At 44.6% G+C, this 16,314-nt stretch overlaps 1 protein-coding gene across 3 annotated transcripts in view; it reads left to right on the top strand.

Moving 5' to 3' along the window:
• The window catches only part of ABCA1 (ATP binding cassette subfamily A member 1), a 90,460-nt gene that overhangs the window by 57,453 nt on the left and 16,693 nt on the right, over nucleotides 1–16,314 (top strand). For all 3 annotated transcript variants that reach the window (XM_079331265.1, XM_079331263.1, XM_079331264.1), the window contains exons 9-27: nucleotides 1,473–1,713; nucleotides 2,265–2,404; nucleotides 2,644–2,760; nucleotides 4,916–5,104; nucleotides 5,985–6,190; nucleotides 6,283–6,459; nucleotides 7,076–7,298; nucleotides 7,647–7,868; nucleotides 8,466–8,670; nucleotides 9,194–9,307; nucleotides 9,789–9,960; nucleotides 10,480–10,611; nucleotides 11,127–11,266; nucleotides 12,260–12,397; nucleotides 12,927–13,147; nucleotides 13,575–13,647; nucleotides 14,166–14,368; nucleotides 15,346–15,394; nucleotides 16,079–16,192. In XM_079331265.1, coding sequence (XP_079187391.1) covers nucleotides 1,473–1,713; nucleotides 2,265–2,404; nucleotides 2,644–2,760; nucleotides 4,916–5,104; nucleotides 5,985–6,190; nucleotides 6,283–6,459; nucleotides 7,076–7,298; nucleotides 7,647–7,868; nucleotides 8,466–8,670; nucleotides 9,194–9,307; nucleotides 9,789–9,960; nucleotides 10,480–10,611; nucleotides 11,127–11,266; nucleotides 12,260–12,397; nucleotides 12,927–13,147; nucleotides 13,575–13,647; nucleotides 14,166–14,368; nucleotides 15,346–15,394; nucleotides 16,079–16,192 — 3,076 coding nt within the window. The remainder of the gene's footprint in view (nucleotides 1–1,472; nucleotides 1,714–2,264; nucleotides 2,405–2,643; nucleotides 2,761–4,915; nucleotides 5,105–5,984; nucleotides 6,191–6,282; nucleotides 6,460–7,075; nucleotides 7,299–7,646; nucleotides 7,869–8,465; nucleotides 8,671–9,193; nucleotides 9,308–9,788; nucleotides 9,961–10,479; nucleotides 10,612–11,126; nucleotides 11,267–12,259; nucleotides 12,398–12,926; nucleotides 13,148–13,574; nucleotides 13,648–14,165; nucleotides 14,369–15,345; nucleotides 15,395–16,078; nucleotides 16,193–16,314) is intronic.

Below are 16,314 nucleotides of genomic sequence, written 5' to 3'. Positions count from 1 at the left end.
CTACGCAAAACTCTGATACAGAACGCAGATCTAGGCTCTTGTTCTCTGAAAAGTGATGGCATAACTAGAGTAACATTGAGAGAAGGCCAGATAGGATGTTTCAAAGTATAAAGAAGGATGGCTTTCAATAAAGGAACAAGGGAACAGGCTGAGACTGTTCAGCTTGCAAAAGAGATGAGTTGGGGATATTATCTATAGAGACCTATAAAGTTGCATGGCACATGAAGAAGAGGTAGGGATTGAATATTCACTGTCTCTTACAGTAAAAACAAAACCACATGACACTAAATGGAGCTAACCATAGCCAGATAGGGAGGGAAAAGAGGTTCTTTCCTGTGATCTTGCGTGTTATATACTTGTGGATGTTCTAAATTCTAGGATTTTATCATAGATGAAATTATTTGGGGGTTAGGAAATATAAGTTCCTCTAGCTGAAACTAAATGGAAGCTGGAAGATTACTTAGAGGAAGTATCCTAGATTCTTGCCCTTATCTTATTTCTTCATAACATCCGCTTATGGTCACCATCAAAGAGGTGATGTTCTGACACCTCAAAACAACACTCCAGTGTATCATGAAACCAGTGCTCATGGAGCTGGGTTGTTTTTCCTGGTGTGGTGAACTTGGTCATGGCAGCATTAATACAGTGAGTATCTCAGACTGAGGGCAGGGTGCTTTTGTTCGTGACACATTGCAGGCATGTTGTCTGGCTTATGCCACTCAAATTAGTCTGGAGGTACTGCTCCAGACTGGCTGGTTTTCTGTTGTCACCTCAGGCCTGTGTTGGGTCAGATGGTCAGGAGAAGGCTCCTTGCTGTGTCTGGTTGTGTGCAAAGTTTATGCTGTGATTCAGGCTCCTGGCTGCAGCAGGGCATGTTTTCATGGATTTTCTGGGAATGCTGTTGACAATAGGGCAAGGAGTTTCTGGGGCAGGGATAAGTGATGCCAGTCTGAGAGGTCAAACTGGCTGCCTGATGTAAATCAGTAGAGGCTTGGTGAAATTGTGCCAAGTGACACTGCTGTGGCCTGTGGCTCATCCAGTTTGTGACCTGTGATCTTCAGTCACTTGGTGTTGTTCCTTTAATTCCTATTCTGACTTGATGTACCCCACCCCACCTATCCTTGTGAGGGTACTCCACTGGAATGTAAGCCATTGTGCAACCAGGAGGACAAGCAGCTTCCATGTTAGAGGGCAGGGAGGCTAGGAACCACCCACTGCACTGGAGGAGAAAACTCAAGAGTAAGGAACTTGGCAAGGATACATTCCAAGTACTTGCACAGAAGAGATTTCCCTCTACAGTCTTCCATTGCAGTGGTGGTAGGGAAGTGTTTTCCCTGGTTCTTACCCTTGATGTTGTATTCAAGGGGATTCTCATCTGTTCAAAAATCTGTTCTGTGTTTTGAAGGTGCATGGAAAGAACTTCTTTTACTAATCCTGTTGGATACTTGCTTTTCTCTGCCCTTCCCCTCCAGCTGCTGAGCATGAAGAGCTGGAGTGACATGAGGCAAGAGGTGATGTTCCTGACCAATGTGAATGCCTCCAACTCCTCTACGCAGATCTATCAGGCTGTGTCACGCATTGTGTGCGGCCATCCTGAGGGTGGAGGGCTCAAAATTAAATCCCTCAACTGGTATGAGGATAACAATTACAAAGCGCTGTTTGGAGGCAACAGCACTGAAGATGATGTGATTAACTTCTATGATAACTCCACAAGTAAGTGTAACAATGTCATGGTCTGAGGTCCCATCTGCTTCATGATTGTCATAGCTAGTGTTTTCCAAACTTCCACAGATGAAAACAGGTGGCCCTGAGGGACATTATTAACTGCTGTTTCAGAAAGGCATGCACATATTATCCTGCATATGCCCTTAAGGCCAGTAAGTTAACAACCTGCAGAGTCTCCCCAAGACCTTCTGTAGAGTCCATAGAAAGCTGTTCAGTGGACCCACTTTAGTGGGAGAGGGAGCACAATCACACGCAGCCTCTAGAAATCTGACCTTCTCTGGTTTTTCAAATTTTGTTTATGCCATGCATTGGGGTTGTGGGAGTGTTGCAGAACCACTACTGTGTCTCTTAGTGTTGGAGGCTATCTGGTTGCCACTTGTTCACTGGGCAGACTGTGCAGGCTTGCACTAAAAGGGCTTTTTGTCTATGGGGTTTGTCTGAAAAATGCTTCACTCTCAGCTTTGATTGTTCTTGAAGCTCTATGCCTTCTGCAGTTGTCACTGTGGTGTTCAGCCACTCACCTTTGTACTCTTCCTCAGCACCCTACTGCAATGAGCTAATGAAGAACCTGGAGTCCAGCCCGCTTTCCAGGATTATCTGGAGGGCTTTGAAGCCCTTGCTGATTGGGAAGATCTTGTACACTCCAGATACACCAGCTGTAAGGAAGGTCATGTCTGAGGTAACTCTAGCCCTGTCCTCTGATAATGTAGCATTAGCTGTGTCCTCTGGCTGTGCAGCTGATCCTCTTCAGTTTAATCGGACCCAAACACAAGCCTAGAAAGGATTGCCTGCAAAAACACAGCTTCCCTAATCTCTCACTTCCCATGCACTTACTGTTGAGGGCTCCATGCACCCTCTCAGCCCATGATGGGTCTCTGCCAGCTTTTGGAAATAACCGTCCTCTTCTCTTTGTGACAGGTGAACAGGACATTCCAGGAGCTGGGTGTGTTTCGTGACCTCGGGGGAATGTGGGAGGAGATAAGCCCAAAGATTTGGACATTTATGGAAAGTAGTCAGGAAATGGATCTCATTCGGGTCAGTATTCTGTCCTTGCCAGAACCACCACTGTTGTTTTTTGCAATAAGTGACGAAATACTTATTTTAGATGGTCCTTCAGTGCTGAATAGGACAGATAAATATTATGGACGGCACCTATTCTTGAAAGAGATCTTGATTGTACTGATCTTGCATTATGCCTGGCATTCCTTCCTTCATGTAACAGTCTCCTGCAGACAGGAGCAGGGTAATTTTTACAACCAGTTCTAATCTGCCTCTTTTGGAAAATGTACTTTTTTGTCCACAGTGTTGCCTTAATGTGTCATGTGCCCATGTCTTTGGAAGCACAGTGATGTAAAACTGGCATCAAGAAACAGAGACTGCTGTAGAGTAGTTTTTCCAGCTATCTCTGCAACACGGTTTGTGGGATATCACAGTGCACCTTCTTGTGTACAGCGACTTCCCAGGTCTTACAAACCTTGAAGTACATTTCTTTTTTACCCTAGTGTAAAACTCTGCTCAGTAATCTGTGACCTGCCCTGTTGTACTTCTCCATCAACATGGCATACTAGAGCACCAGAGACAGTTGGATAGATTGTTACAAAGTTCAGGCAGAAAGTTGAGGTCCAAAACATCGATTTGCAGTGATGTCCTCTGAAAAGTGAATGTTGTTCCTGTTTTGGTTTTTATTTTTTCATTTTACTGAGCCCTGGGCTTTAATGGTTTTATATTTTATGTTGCTTGTTAACCCTGTTGCCTCTGGTAGTTAATTATTGATCTCCCCAGCAATCTAGTCTTCTCTGCACCAGCACAGTAACAGGGCTACCTGTGTTGTCACCTGTTGGCATCCACACAAACAAGAGTACTTCCTTGCCAGTGCCTTGGCAGCTCCCAGGCAGCATCCTCTCCAGCTGCCATGCTTCTGGCTTGATTTGCCATCACCTCTCAGCTTTCTGGGCTGTACAATCTGTTTGGCACATTTCTTCCTGCTGAGGGAAAGTACTTTGCTTGCCCATCACTGCCTCTTCTGCCTCATCACTGCTTGATGTTAATGTCCTGTGAGCTTCAGAAAGGGCAACATGTGCCCCTAGGGTTGAGGGGCTTTAATGTTGGATTTAAACAAGATGAAGTTGAACCTTTTCCCCTGCGGGCATGGTGGCAAAAGTTAACCTTGAAGACCAAATGAGAAGAGAGCACAGCACATGCAATTCCTGTTTACTTTGATTTCCTTTTTGTATGTTTTCCTTTGCTAGCTTGGTCTGTTCTGTTTTTCCAGTTTGCAAAGCTGTTTTTTAGCTGTGACCTACTACTTTCTGGTTTGCTGGTAACAGCAGAGTATGGGGAAGCTCTTTACCTTTTTTCATTTTTGCTGTGGCTAGAAATCCACTTCCTGTTCTTAATCACAAGGATTTTTGCAGTTTTCTTTCTTGTGCAGGTTTTTCTTTTTATCTCCCTGACTTCAATTCAGCTATATCCTTTACAATTATTATTCCCTTTCTGCCTGGCCTTATATTATCTGCCTAGTGGACTCGTTTCTGCTTCAGTGTATTTGTGCTAGGCATTGTGCATACAATAACCCATCCTCAGAAAGCTAGCAGTTAAACTGGGTGAAGAAACCACCGTCCCAGACAGGAGAACAGAAGCAGGACATCATGGCTGCAGAGGGCTGCTTCAGCCTGCCCTGGGGGCACAAAAGCAAAGTACAGAAATTACCTGGCCTCTGGTGCTGGTATTTCTGCTCAGCACAGTGGCTGTTGAGCCTTCAGCTGTGTCACAGTCTCTCTCCATCCCAGCCAGGAGGAGAGATTTTTCTGGGAGAAGAGAGCAGAGCTAGGCAACCAGTACTGGGCAAATGCATTTCTGCTGAGCAAGCATCTCCCTCTTCCCTGTTTTGCATGTGTGGGGTGCAGAGCTGTGCATGGCACTCTGCTGCCCTCTCCTTGGGACAGGGGTGGCAGGACATGGAGCCAGCCTGCAAAGCACACCAGTGTGGTATAGCTGTACTGGGGAGGCACATCCTTCTCAAAGGGAAGGGTGGGGGGAAGGATGCCATTGTGCTGCTCCTCCCAGTATGGCAGAGGGCCTCTACCTGCACCTCTTTAACAGCTGTTTTCCCTGTAGTGCTTGTTTTCATTATGAGAGAGGAATCTAACATTACTTCTCACAACTATTTCTTCTTTGAAAACACCTGCAGACTTTGCTGAAAGGCAAAGCCCTCTGGGACCTGCACTTACCAGCTTCCAACTGGACAGTGGAGGATGTTGCCCGTTTCCTGTCAAACAATCCAGAGGACTTTGGGACAGAAAATGGCTCTGTGTACACCTGGGTGGATGCCTTCAATGAGACAGACCGGGCTATCCAGACCATCTCCCGCTTCATGGAGGTGAGATCCTGTTAGTGTGGGCAAGGTGCTGAGGGAGGGCAGCAGCTTGATTGTCACTCAAGCAGCTGGGTGCTCTGGAAAGCATAGATAGATGCTCCTCCATCCATTTTCTGGATACAACCAGACAATAGTAGGCCTGAGCAGCATGTCAGAAAATCATGATTTATTCAGATTATATATTATTGAGTATAGATGTAGGAACCTAACTCTAGGCCTTGTTTTTGAAGATTTTACTTTCGTCATTGCATGTGGTTTCCTGCCCTTCTGTTACTGGGTGACTGAAAGCTGCTGCTGCTGCTGTCTCCAGCAGTGTAGCAGCTTCAGTCTGTCTAGTGTAGTGTAGTCTGAGGTTTATCTGGGGACTGTGGTGAAGCTAGCAGGTGCTTTAAACTGAGAGAAAAAAATTAGTTCTACTTTTTGCCTCATGAGCTTGGGAGATGAGTGCAAAAAGAAACAGGCTGTGGCCTGTTAAGGGCCTGGTCCAAAGCCTTCAGGTCTCTCCACTGATTTTTAGAGGCTTTGAATCACGCTTGATTTATTGGTAACAGATGAAATAAGTGTATTTATAGAAATTGATATTTGGATGAGATCCTGTGGGTAATACTGCAGTGCTAGCCTCTTATACAGAAAGCACCTTTGCTGGGCTATTTCTCGGTGTTATATATTTGTCTGGTAGGTTGACTGTCAAGCAGCAAGCAATGACAATTCTTGCAACTTGCTGGACTACAAAAAACCATTGCAAAATAGCCTGATGCTGTTGTCTTTTTCTTGGGAGTGACGTTACCATTGGCATGTTTTCTTCTTTCCCTCCACCCCACAACTAAACAAAGTATGTTATGATTTGGCAGTGTATCCCACAAATTCTTTCAATTCTGTTTAGTGTGTCAACTTGGACAAACTGGAGGCTGTGCCCACAGAAGTCCGGCTCATTAACAAGTCCTTGGAGCTTCTGGATGAAAGGAGGTTCTGGGCTGGCATAGTCTTCACTGAAATGGCTCCTGAGAGCACAGACCTTCCTCAACATGTGAAATACAAGATACGCATGGACATTGATAATGTGGAAAGGACCAACAAGATCAAGGATGGGTGAGCCCTGACATCCTGCCTTATGATCAAGTTCTTATAAAGGATGGGGTGAGGAGGATTTCTAATGGAAAGGTCGTGTTCCCTTGGCACAGGTACTGGGATCCTGGTCCCCGTGCTGACCCCTTTGAGGACATGCGCTATGTCTGGGGAGGCTTTGTCTACCTGCAGGATGTGATAGAGCAGGCCATCATCAGGGTTCAGACAGGCACGGAGAAGAAGACTGGAGTTTACGTGCAGCAGATGCCCTACCCATGCTATGTGGATGACATGTATGTATGCAGGCTGCTTCAAAATCTCCCAGGAGGAGGAGCTTGGGAGGCATGGGCTTTTGTCACTCCTCAGGCATGGTTTATGCCCCTATTATCATTGTGGAGGCAATCTCCACAGCATTCCGGATCCCTAGAATTAGGGCACCCACATGGAGGATTTAGAATATGTAATGACTTGCAGAGTCCTGCCCAGGAGAGGGACTGTGAGTAGTGGAGTTGAACACGCAAACTAGCTTCCTGAGGTGTGACCATATCCCCACACCTGATGCAAGCAAAAACAGCGCTGGGGAAAAAAGCAGGCAGATAGGCACAGGAGAGGAGAAAGAGGGCAATTAAGAGCAGTCCCCATGCAAGGCTGCTCTTTGCACCCACTCTTCCACTGAGTGACAATTGCAGCTCCAGCTCACACTCCTAACTGGCAATGTGCTCTAAACATATCTGCCTCACCTCATGGTGAGACATGGAACCTTGTGTCAAGCTTTGCACATCAGCTGCTTTGTGCAGTGAAGCTCTAGCTTTAGCTGTCACCATGCTCTGATAGCCCTTGAAGAGGTATTTGAAGTTGCAGTGATGTTTCTCACTCGGTTCTCCTGGCCCCTTTCCTTCATTTTCTCAGATTTCTGCGTGTCATGAGCCGCTCCATGCCTCTCTTCATGACACTAGCTTGGATCTACTCGGTGGCTGTGATAATTAAGGGTATTGTATATGAGAAGGAAGCCCGGCTGAAGGAAACAATGAGGATTATGGGACTTGACAATGGCATCCTTTGGTTAAGCTGGTTCATTAGCAGCCTTGTCCCTCTCCTGATGAGTGCAGGACTGCTGGTGCTGATCCTGAAGGTGAGTTATCTGGTTTGGCCTGTGGAAGAAACTCTAGAGCCTTTAGAGCCTGCTAGGCAGTGGTCTGCACTGACACACTGGGCAAGAGTTTGTGGGTATGTGTTGACCAGTCATTTTTTGGGAACAGGATTTTGGAACAACAGGACTGTATGGCTGAAAACAGCGGGAGGGAATGTTGTAGGTTCCATTGAAAAGATGCCTCTGGTACTGCCTCACTTCTGGGAAGGCTGTTGTGCAAATTGCAGGAAGCCCTGCCTTGCCTGAGCAGTAGCTGTGCAGAGCTGCCTCTAGTAGAGGTGCCCTGGAGAGCCCTTTCAAAACCTGATGCATTTATTGTTCTCCTGCCAGATGGGGAATCTACTGCCTTACAGCGATCCTAGTGTGGTGTTCATTTTCCTCTCAATCTTCGGCGTTGTGACCATCCTCCAGTGCTTCCTCATCAGCACAGTGTTCTCCAGGGCCAACCTGGCAGCTGCCTGTGGGGGCATTGTCTACTTCACACTGTACCTGCCCTATGTGTTGTGTGTTGCCTGGCAGGACCACATCAGCTTCTCACTCAAGATTTTTGCGGTGAGTCTCAATGAAACTCTCCTGGGCATGGAGTCTCCAGCAGTATGGCACTCAGCAGCTCTCTAGCTGTACATTAGTTACAAGGGGAAATGGCAATGGGAACTTAATTTTCACTGTAAGAGTCTGTCAGGGTTGGGCTTAATAAAGAGGTTTACTGAACCTGGTAGAAACTTCTGGAAGGGTTTTGTTGACTTTGGTAGTGGAAGTAATGCAGCTGTACTAAGCTGCCTTGATCTCTGTATGCTGTGATACTGTACCCCCAGACACGCAGGCTGAAGGAGACACCTGCCCTCCTCTGCACTCCTTACCTGTCTGGAGATGGTGACTGTTAGCAACCTGCTCCTTTGCAGGAAAATCCAAAGAGTAAGGGAAAGAAAATAGGGAAACAAAACAATTCTAGATGGAGGTCCAGTAGAGATTTCATGCCTTTTGAAACCTACACCAAATCTGCCACTCTGTATCTGCAAATATAGTGATGGTCTTGGAACTCTGACTTTTCCTATGGACAGTGTTCCTTAGCCTTGTGCTACACCTGCAATGACTAGTTGGAGAGTAGATGTAAAAGACTCAGTGCTTGTTCATGCCTCCCATTTTCAGAGCCTGCTGTCTCCAGTAGCCTTTGGTTTTGGTTGCGAGTACTTTGCACTGTTTGAGGAGCAGGGAGTTGGTGTTCAGTGGGACAACTTCTTTGAGAGCCCATTGGAAGAAGATGGCTTTAGCATCACCACATCAGCTGTCATGATGCTGTTTGATACCTTCCTGTATGGAGTCATGACCTGGTACATTGAATCTGTCTTCCCAGGTGAGGTCTACTTCTGAGAGATAATCGTGTCTTACAGCTTTTAAATAAATCTTTTTGTCCTTTTCACTTGCTAAGGTGCAAATTTGGCCCATTTTTAAGCAGATCTGTGTAAAGGTAATGGAGCGTCAGAGCAAGGCTGTTGCTTGCTGCTAGCAGTGAGTGTTGCCCAGCACAGAAGCATGACCCCATTGTGGCTGTGGCTGATCTAGCCCCAGAAGCTTTGCTGTACTTCACTTGTTCCCTCCTCTGAAGTTCACAGAGGAGGAAACAAGTGAAGGGAGGAGTTAAGAGCATCAGTACCATATGTGCTACTTAGCACCTTTCAGCATGGGGTTTTTAACCCTAAAGTGAAGTTAGATGTCTCTTACCCAGAGTCTGTCAGCATCCTCATATAGAAAGATTTCTTCTTAGTCCTGCCTCATCTGGAGGTTTACTGGGGGTGGAGTACTTCCTTCTTGTCAGGAAAGATAATGAAAAAAAAGGGACAGATGCATTCAAGCTCACATAATGCTTTTCTTTTTAGGCCAGTATGGGATTCCCAGACCCTGGTACTTTCCTTTCACCAAGTCCTATTGGTTTGGGGAGGAATCACAGGACAGGCAGCACCCCCATCCTGACCAGAAGGGGTCTTCAGAAGGTAAGTGTTGGACACAGAGCCTTTCCAAAACAAAGTGTTAAGGTCTGCCTTTCTCTGAAATGAGAGTCCAAGGATAGCAGGAGCAATACTGGTAGGTGAATCGCTGGATAGGTGAAATGGGTCATCCTTTTGTTACTGGTTTAGGTATGCTTATCAGGTGGGTGCATCCAGATAATCCCAAGGTACTTTGCCCACCTTAGTGAAGCTGGGGACTCCAGGCTCATGGAATTGAGAAGTCCTTGTATTTTTGCTGACCGTGATAACATGGGAGGTCTCCAGCTCTCAGATTAGCCCAGGAGAGAGAAAACAGCTAAATGATAACTTCTGTGGAAGTTTCCTGTCCCTGGGGAAGAAAATGTGGTCAGTTCTTCATATATCTCATTTATTCACAGGCTTGAGGGAAAGTGATGCCTATTAAAATTCCCATGCAATTTCTGTTAAAACCTATCATATCTGTCTATTTTGTTGTGTTTTCTTCCAGTCTGCAAGGAGGAAGAGCCGCTGCATCTGAGTCTTGGTGTTTCCATCCAGAACTTAGTCAAGGTTTACCGTGATGGCAAGAAAGTTGCTGTAGATGGTCTTACACTTAACTTCTATGAAGGACAAATCACTTCCTTTCTGGGACATAATGGAGCAGGGAAAACCACTACTATGTAAGAACAAAATAATGATTTAGGACAGTAGGGAAGTGACTGAATACTGCAACTCCTATCCATGTAGTTAAGGTAGCCACAGAACTGCAGTGTGCAAGCTGGTGCAGACTAGAGTGCCTCTGTTGATCTAGTCTAGTTATGCTGCTGCCTTACAGGTACAGGGGATTTGAACCACAGGGGGTTCAGACTGAGGCTGGGTCAAATGAATCTGTAGGTGGCATTTTGTAGTAATGCTATTTGTGATTCTGACTTACCAGTGAAAGGAAGCAAGTTGGTACTAAAAGAGCAAGAAGCTTTTAGAGGAAAAAAATGTGTGTGTGGTTTTTTTTTTTCTAGCAACCCATGTGGGTGTTCTTTGATCACCACTGGAGCTCATTTATGCTTTGGTTTATTTAAAATCCATTAGTGAGATGTTTTTTGTGCTACTTTCTTGATACGGGATTTCCCCAGGGTTTCCACCTACTCTTAATTCATCCATCCACTGTTTGCTAGTGGTAGAGCCTTCTATTTTTCTTCCAGGTCCATTTTGACTGGCTTGTTCCCCCCAACTTCGGGTACAGCCTTCATCCTGGGCAAAGATATCCGCTCTGAGCTTAGCACCATCAGACAGAACCTGGGTGTATGTCCACAACACAATGTGCTGTTTGACTTGTGAGTATCATCTGGGAGACACAGGACTGGTGCTATCCAACAGACATTTGGGTTCTCAAGGATACAGCAGTGGGCTTTCAGCTTTGACAGTCCTTTTGCTGTGTGTACATGGTGTGAGATAGTGGGGTGGTATGAGATCTGTACAGGAACATTCTGTTTGTTAGCACATTCCTAAGTGCCTGGGAATGATCAGCAAGAGCTTGTACTTTCATCTTTCGTGTCTGTTAATAATCTACTCTGCTTGGGCCAAGTGTTTCCTTGGTGCCTAGTGATTTGGGTTGTTTGTGGTACTGTCAAGCACCCTTAAAAAAGGATTATTTACTTGGGTGCTGAATAGTCACACCCTGAAGTCAGGCCCGTGCTGAGTGCATGCAGTCTGTGGCTCCTTCATGAAACCTCAGCCTTAAAAGATGCTTTTTCTGAGCAAACAGAAATGCCTGCAGTAATGCTAATAAAAGGGATGAATCCCAGCATGGTGCTTTCAACTGTGCCCTGAGGCTGCATTTGTTCCCTAGGCTGACTGTGGAGGAGCACATCTGGTTCTATGCTCGGCTCAAAGGGCTGCCGGAAAAGAAGGTGAAAGAGGAGATGGAGCAGATGGCAACAGATGTTGGTTTGCCTCACAAACTGAAAGCTAGGACAAGCAGGCTCTCTGGTAGGTTCAGATCTTTTACGTTTTTCAGCCTCAGAAAGACTCCATTAGTTCTTGCACAGTCTGTGTTATGGACCTTGATGGGATCCTGCAATTATATGTAGGCTACTATGCAACTAAGCATTTGAGGAAATCAGTTATTTATTAAGTATCTTAGTAAACATCACAATCTCAAGTCTCAAGCTATCTAATGGCCATAAGTTATTAGCTTTCTCTGAGTATTTTGTATTTATTTCCATCATGAAACATGCAGTTCAGCTGCATTTGCTGTGTGTTGTCCAAAGCTTACTGTTATATTTCAGGTTTATGAGTTTAGGGGAGAGTGGCTCGTACCATAGTCTCCAAGTCTCTTGCTGTTTGTGAACCATACATGCATTCCTTATGCTGACTTCTGCACCTTCAGCTGGTGACCTGGAGTGTCCTTCTTTGTTCAGGAGGGGCAGAATTCCTGTATCAGTCTGTACCAGATACTAGAGGGATCAAGATGCCTTTGTCTTACTCAAGTATCAGTACAGACTGCACATTTGACTTTGGGGAGGGAGAGCAGATGACCATGGTTGACTTTAGTATTGAGGAATGCAATGTAATTCCTTGCTTTTGCCTCTGGAACACTTCTGTGGAAGGGGAATCTCATGGGGATTTATTTCTGCAGCTCAGGCTCTGGAGACCTGTGTTCCAGATCCTCAGATATGCTTAGGTCTCCAAGCTGGTGATTTGCTACCCCTAGTGCTGAAACAGTATAATTCACTTAAGGAAGGGCATGCAAGGTGTGGTTCCCTACTGTAGGAAGAGAGTTAGGCTCCACTGAGGAAAGACTATCCAGATGAATTATCTACTGTCTAGAAAGTGACGGGACCCTGAAGGCTTGAAACAGCAGCAGTACTTGTTCTCCTTGGTCTGTTTACTTTCAGGGAGCTTATTATCCACCATGATGTGAATATTGCTATTCCACTTGTCTCTGCATCAGCTGAACACCTTTCTCCTTGTGCCTGACAGGTGGCATGCAGAGGAAGCTCTCTGTTGCTTTAGCATTCGTTGGTGGCTCCAAAGTTGTCATTCTGGATGAGCCTACAGCTGGGGTGGATCCTTATTCTCGCAGAGGAATATGGGAACTGCTTCTCAAGTATCGGCAAGGTATGTCATCTTTTTCTCTACTCTTCATAAATGGATTGTGGAAGGCAAAAGAAAATCAATCTGATTCATGACTATTGTCAAAACATCAATGGGTCTTTGCAAATTTGTTGTTGCCTGCACCAAGAAATGAACCAGACAATGCAGGACAAGGACGCTCAGATCTCTCGTCTGTATTCCTTTCTTCTCCTATTCATGTCATAATTCATGAACAAAGTTTTTACTGGGTTGTGAGAGAGGGCAGGTGAAGTCAGAAATCACCCTTGGTGTTCAGCAGTGTCCTGTTCTGCTCCATGCAACCAGCCTTGCAGACATGAAGTTAAACCTACCTTTGACCACGACAAGAGCCAGCAGACAATGGGGAGACTAAACCCCGTACAACAGTTGTGAATCTTCTCCATATCCCTAGTCTTGTTCAAAGGAGCCAAACTTGTGGCACCAACTTGGTGGCAAGATGCAAGTGATTGTGGCTCTGGCGTGGCAACACAAGTTTGTTTGACTTACCAGCTGTGCCTTCCTTGCTGTCCTCCAGGTCGCACTATCATTCTCTCCACGCACCACATGGATGAGGCAGACATTCTGGGGGACCGGATTGCCATCATTTCTCACGGCAAGCTCTGCTGTGTTGGCTCTTCTCTCTTCCTGAAGAACCAGCTGGGAACAGGCTATTATTTGACCCTGGTCAAAAAGGATGTGGATTCCTCTCTGAGCTCGTGCCGAAACAGCAGCAGCACAGTTTCCTATCTGAAAAAGGTACAGCTGGCCTTTTCTGCTCATGTTCATTCTTTCTTCATGGAATCTTAGGCTTTTTGGAAGCAGCAGCTAAGATTTTCCATGGTAGAATGTCTCAAAGAAAAATCCCTTGTTCTTTGAAAGAAGTGTTACCCGTTCCATGGGTGCTCATCAGATCTAGTTAAACTGTTGCAGGGGACATACATCTGCATTGTAGTTTGTGTCAGTGACAGTGGTCCCAAGCTGATCAGAGAGATACAGAATAGGTCAAGTACACTGTTGTAACACTCACTCCTATACCTGTGATCTCTTACTTCTGTTTTAGCCCTTTGCAGTGCTATGTCACTATCTGCAGCATTTGGTTGGACTTACTTAGAGTGCAGCATCTGGTGGATCCCATTTTGAATAAACAGCAGGAAATAATGTTTGTCCTCTCTTTTGCTCCCAGGATGACAGTGTCTCCCAGAGCAGCTCTGATGCTGGCCTTGGCAGTGACCATGAAAGTGACACATTGACAATAGGTGAGGCTTGGAAAATAATTTAAGATTGAATCCCAGTTGACATTGCCCTGTAACTCACCTTGAACAGCTGCCTTAACCTTGTTGCCCCTGTGTAGCTACAGTCTTGGGACAATTATTAAATTCACAGTATTTTAAACATTGGAATGCTTTTCCTGAGTGAGCCATTTTGAATTCAAGTTGTCCTGAGAGTTAACATGCAAATATGTAGTTGCTTGGCCTATTAGCAGTAATAGTGTTGGTAAGCTGTGCATCAATGAATTGTTTGCAGATCTTCCTGCAGTACCTACAAGCTCTCCCAAGTTGTGCACATAAAAAGTATAGCCAGGCTTTGGTCCAGGCTTTTATCCAGGCTTGTTTTACATTAAAAAGAAATTAGACTTTCATGAAAATGAGCTTCTTTCCAAAGATGTCTCATTTGTCCTCCTTTTCTTCTGGCAGGATCTTTAAGGCTGTGCTCTTTTTTCCACATAATGAACGGTAACCAGAACAGAACTGTCTTTTACATCTGTTTTTTCTAGATGTCTCTGCAATTTCAAATCTCATTACAAAACACGTTCCTGAGGCGAGACTGGTAGAGGACATAGGTCATGAATTAACCTATGTCTTGCCATACAAAGCTGCTAAAGAGGGAGCTTTTGTGGAGCTGTTCCATGAAATTGATGACCGTCTTTCTGATCTTGGCATTTCCAGCTATGGCATCTCTGAAACTACTCTAGAAGAGGTTCGTGAGTTACTGATTCTTGTTTGTCTATTTATAGGCAAAATTAATCATGGCAGAATTAAGAATGAGATGAAGCCTTATTGCTTTCTGTAAAAATTGACAGAACAGGCAGCTTTGCATTCCTCTCCAAAATAGATTGTCTTCTCTCTTGTGTATGTGCTCATAGAGGTGTGCATTAAAAACTGAAATGTGGTACAGCTGAGCATGGACAGCTCCTGTGTACTCATCTGCACTTTGCTGAGATATCATGTGTAGGTTGGCCCCTGATTTGGCTTCTAATGTCTGAGTTATTTTTGGGGGTGCTTTGTATTGCATTTAGTTCAAAACATATATTTCAGTACTGTATACATACATTATGTAAACATTTTAGACATATGCCTTTGTCAGGGATTCTTTTAGGGTTTCAGGTTTGTTCCATGTGACTGTGTTCCAGCTGCAAATTTTCTTTTTAGTCATGGAAGTATAATGCACATTATCTCTATGTGGAATATTTGTTTATTTTTGAAAAATGATAAGGGAAACAGTGTTGTCACTTATTGAGGTTGCCCTCTAACCCACAGCTGTGAAGACTTTGGATGTTATCTACAATTTGAAAGTGAGTTATTTCTGGTTTAGGAGACTTCATGGGTCAAGCTCCATGAAGGAGCCTATTCAAGCAAGAGCGAGATCCAGTTAGACATGGAGAAATACGAGATTCACTGAGTTTAGTTACTAGGTCTATTTCTGAGACACAGGGAAGAGCTCATGTTTGAGATGGTCTGAGAACTGATATTGGAAAGGGGGAACATGTGGTAGCAGTCCGGCTCCCAGAAACTGGAGAGAAGCCACAAATTCTGTATCTCTATCATGCAAAGGATAAACTCAGTATCCTCATTCTCTTGTTGCACCTGCATCAATCTCACATGGCATCTTCTGAAGCAGTACCCACAATATCTCTCCTCTTTTGATTTTCACTGTCACTTATCATTCCTTTTTAGATCTTCCTGAAAGTGGCTGATGATAGTGGTGTGGATGCAGAAACCTCAGGTAGGTATAGTTGTCCCCTGCAAAAGTGACATATGCCAAGGTGTGACAGATCTTGGTTGAGACTGAACTTAAGCTCTTCTGTCCTAGTATTTCTAATGACATGAAATAGCTGGGTTTAGTGTATTTAATACATGCTTTTATATATTGTAAAGGTTAATTGATTCAGTCAGTAGCATGTTTATTTTGCTCTAGTGAAGAGTTTCTTGTGTTTGAATATATTGCAAATTACTTGACTGACATTCTTATCTGCTCTGAAGAACTCCTGACACATCAGGCCACAACAGGGTCCAAATTACTTTCTCTGGGAGCAGATCACTGCACTGAGTGCTCATAATAGCAAAATTGAACTTTTAGTCACATGACTACATATGATTCTTATGTAGCAAGTGAGAGTTTTCTTAAAATGAGTGCAGCCTGCTGTTCACCTGGGAAAAAAAAAAATTGTGTCAAGTGCACTAGAAAAAGTTTATGGGACATCACACAAAGTATGATACATAAAACATGACCCATTTCAGAATGACAGTCCTGGTTTTGCTTCTACCTGCACTGAAGTCACTCCAGATCAGCTCTTCAGTTTGCAAATGGAAGACATGTAAAATGAAAATTATATTGCATTGTTCTTTTCTGGGGCTAGCTGGAGATTAAGTGAAGCAGTTCAGCTAACCATAACTGCATTATTTTCAGATGGTACATTGCCAGCCAGAAGGAACAGACGTGTATTTGGAGACAGACAGAGCTGCCTTCGTCCATTTACAGAAGATGATGCATTTGATCCCAATGACTCTGACATAGATCCAGGTATTGCTAGAGTTCAAGCCTGTTTTCTTCCTGTGGATTGTCTCTCATATTATAAGTCCTGCATATCTGAAGGCTGAGACTGCCAAAGGAGTAGTGATGTATTTTAGGAATAGGGGACAGTG

Source organism: Erithacus rubecula (genome assembly GCF_903797595.1).
Source record: "Erithacus rubecula genome assembly, contig: SUPER_Z_unloc_2, whole genome shotgun sequence".
NCBI lineage: Eukaryota > Metazoa > Chordata > Aves > Passeriformes > Muscicapidae > Erithacus > Erithacus rubecula.
The sequence above is the reverse complement of the archived record's forward strand: the minus strand, read 5'-3'. Positions and strand labels throughout refer to the sequence as shown.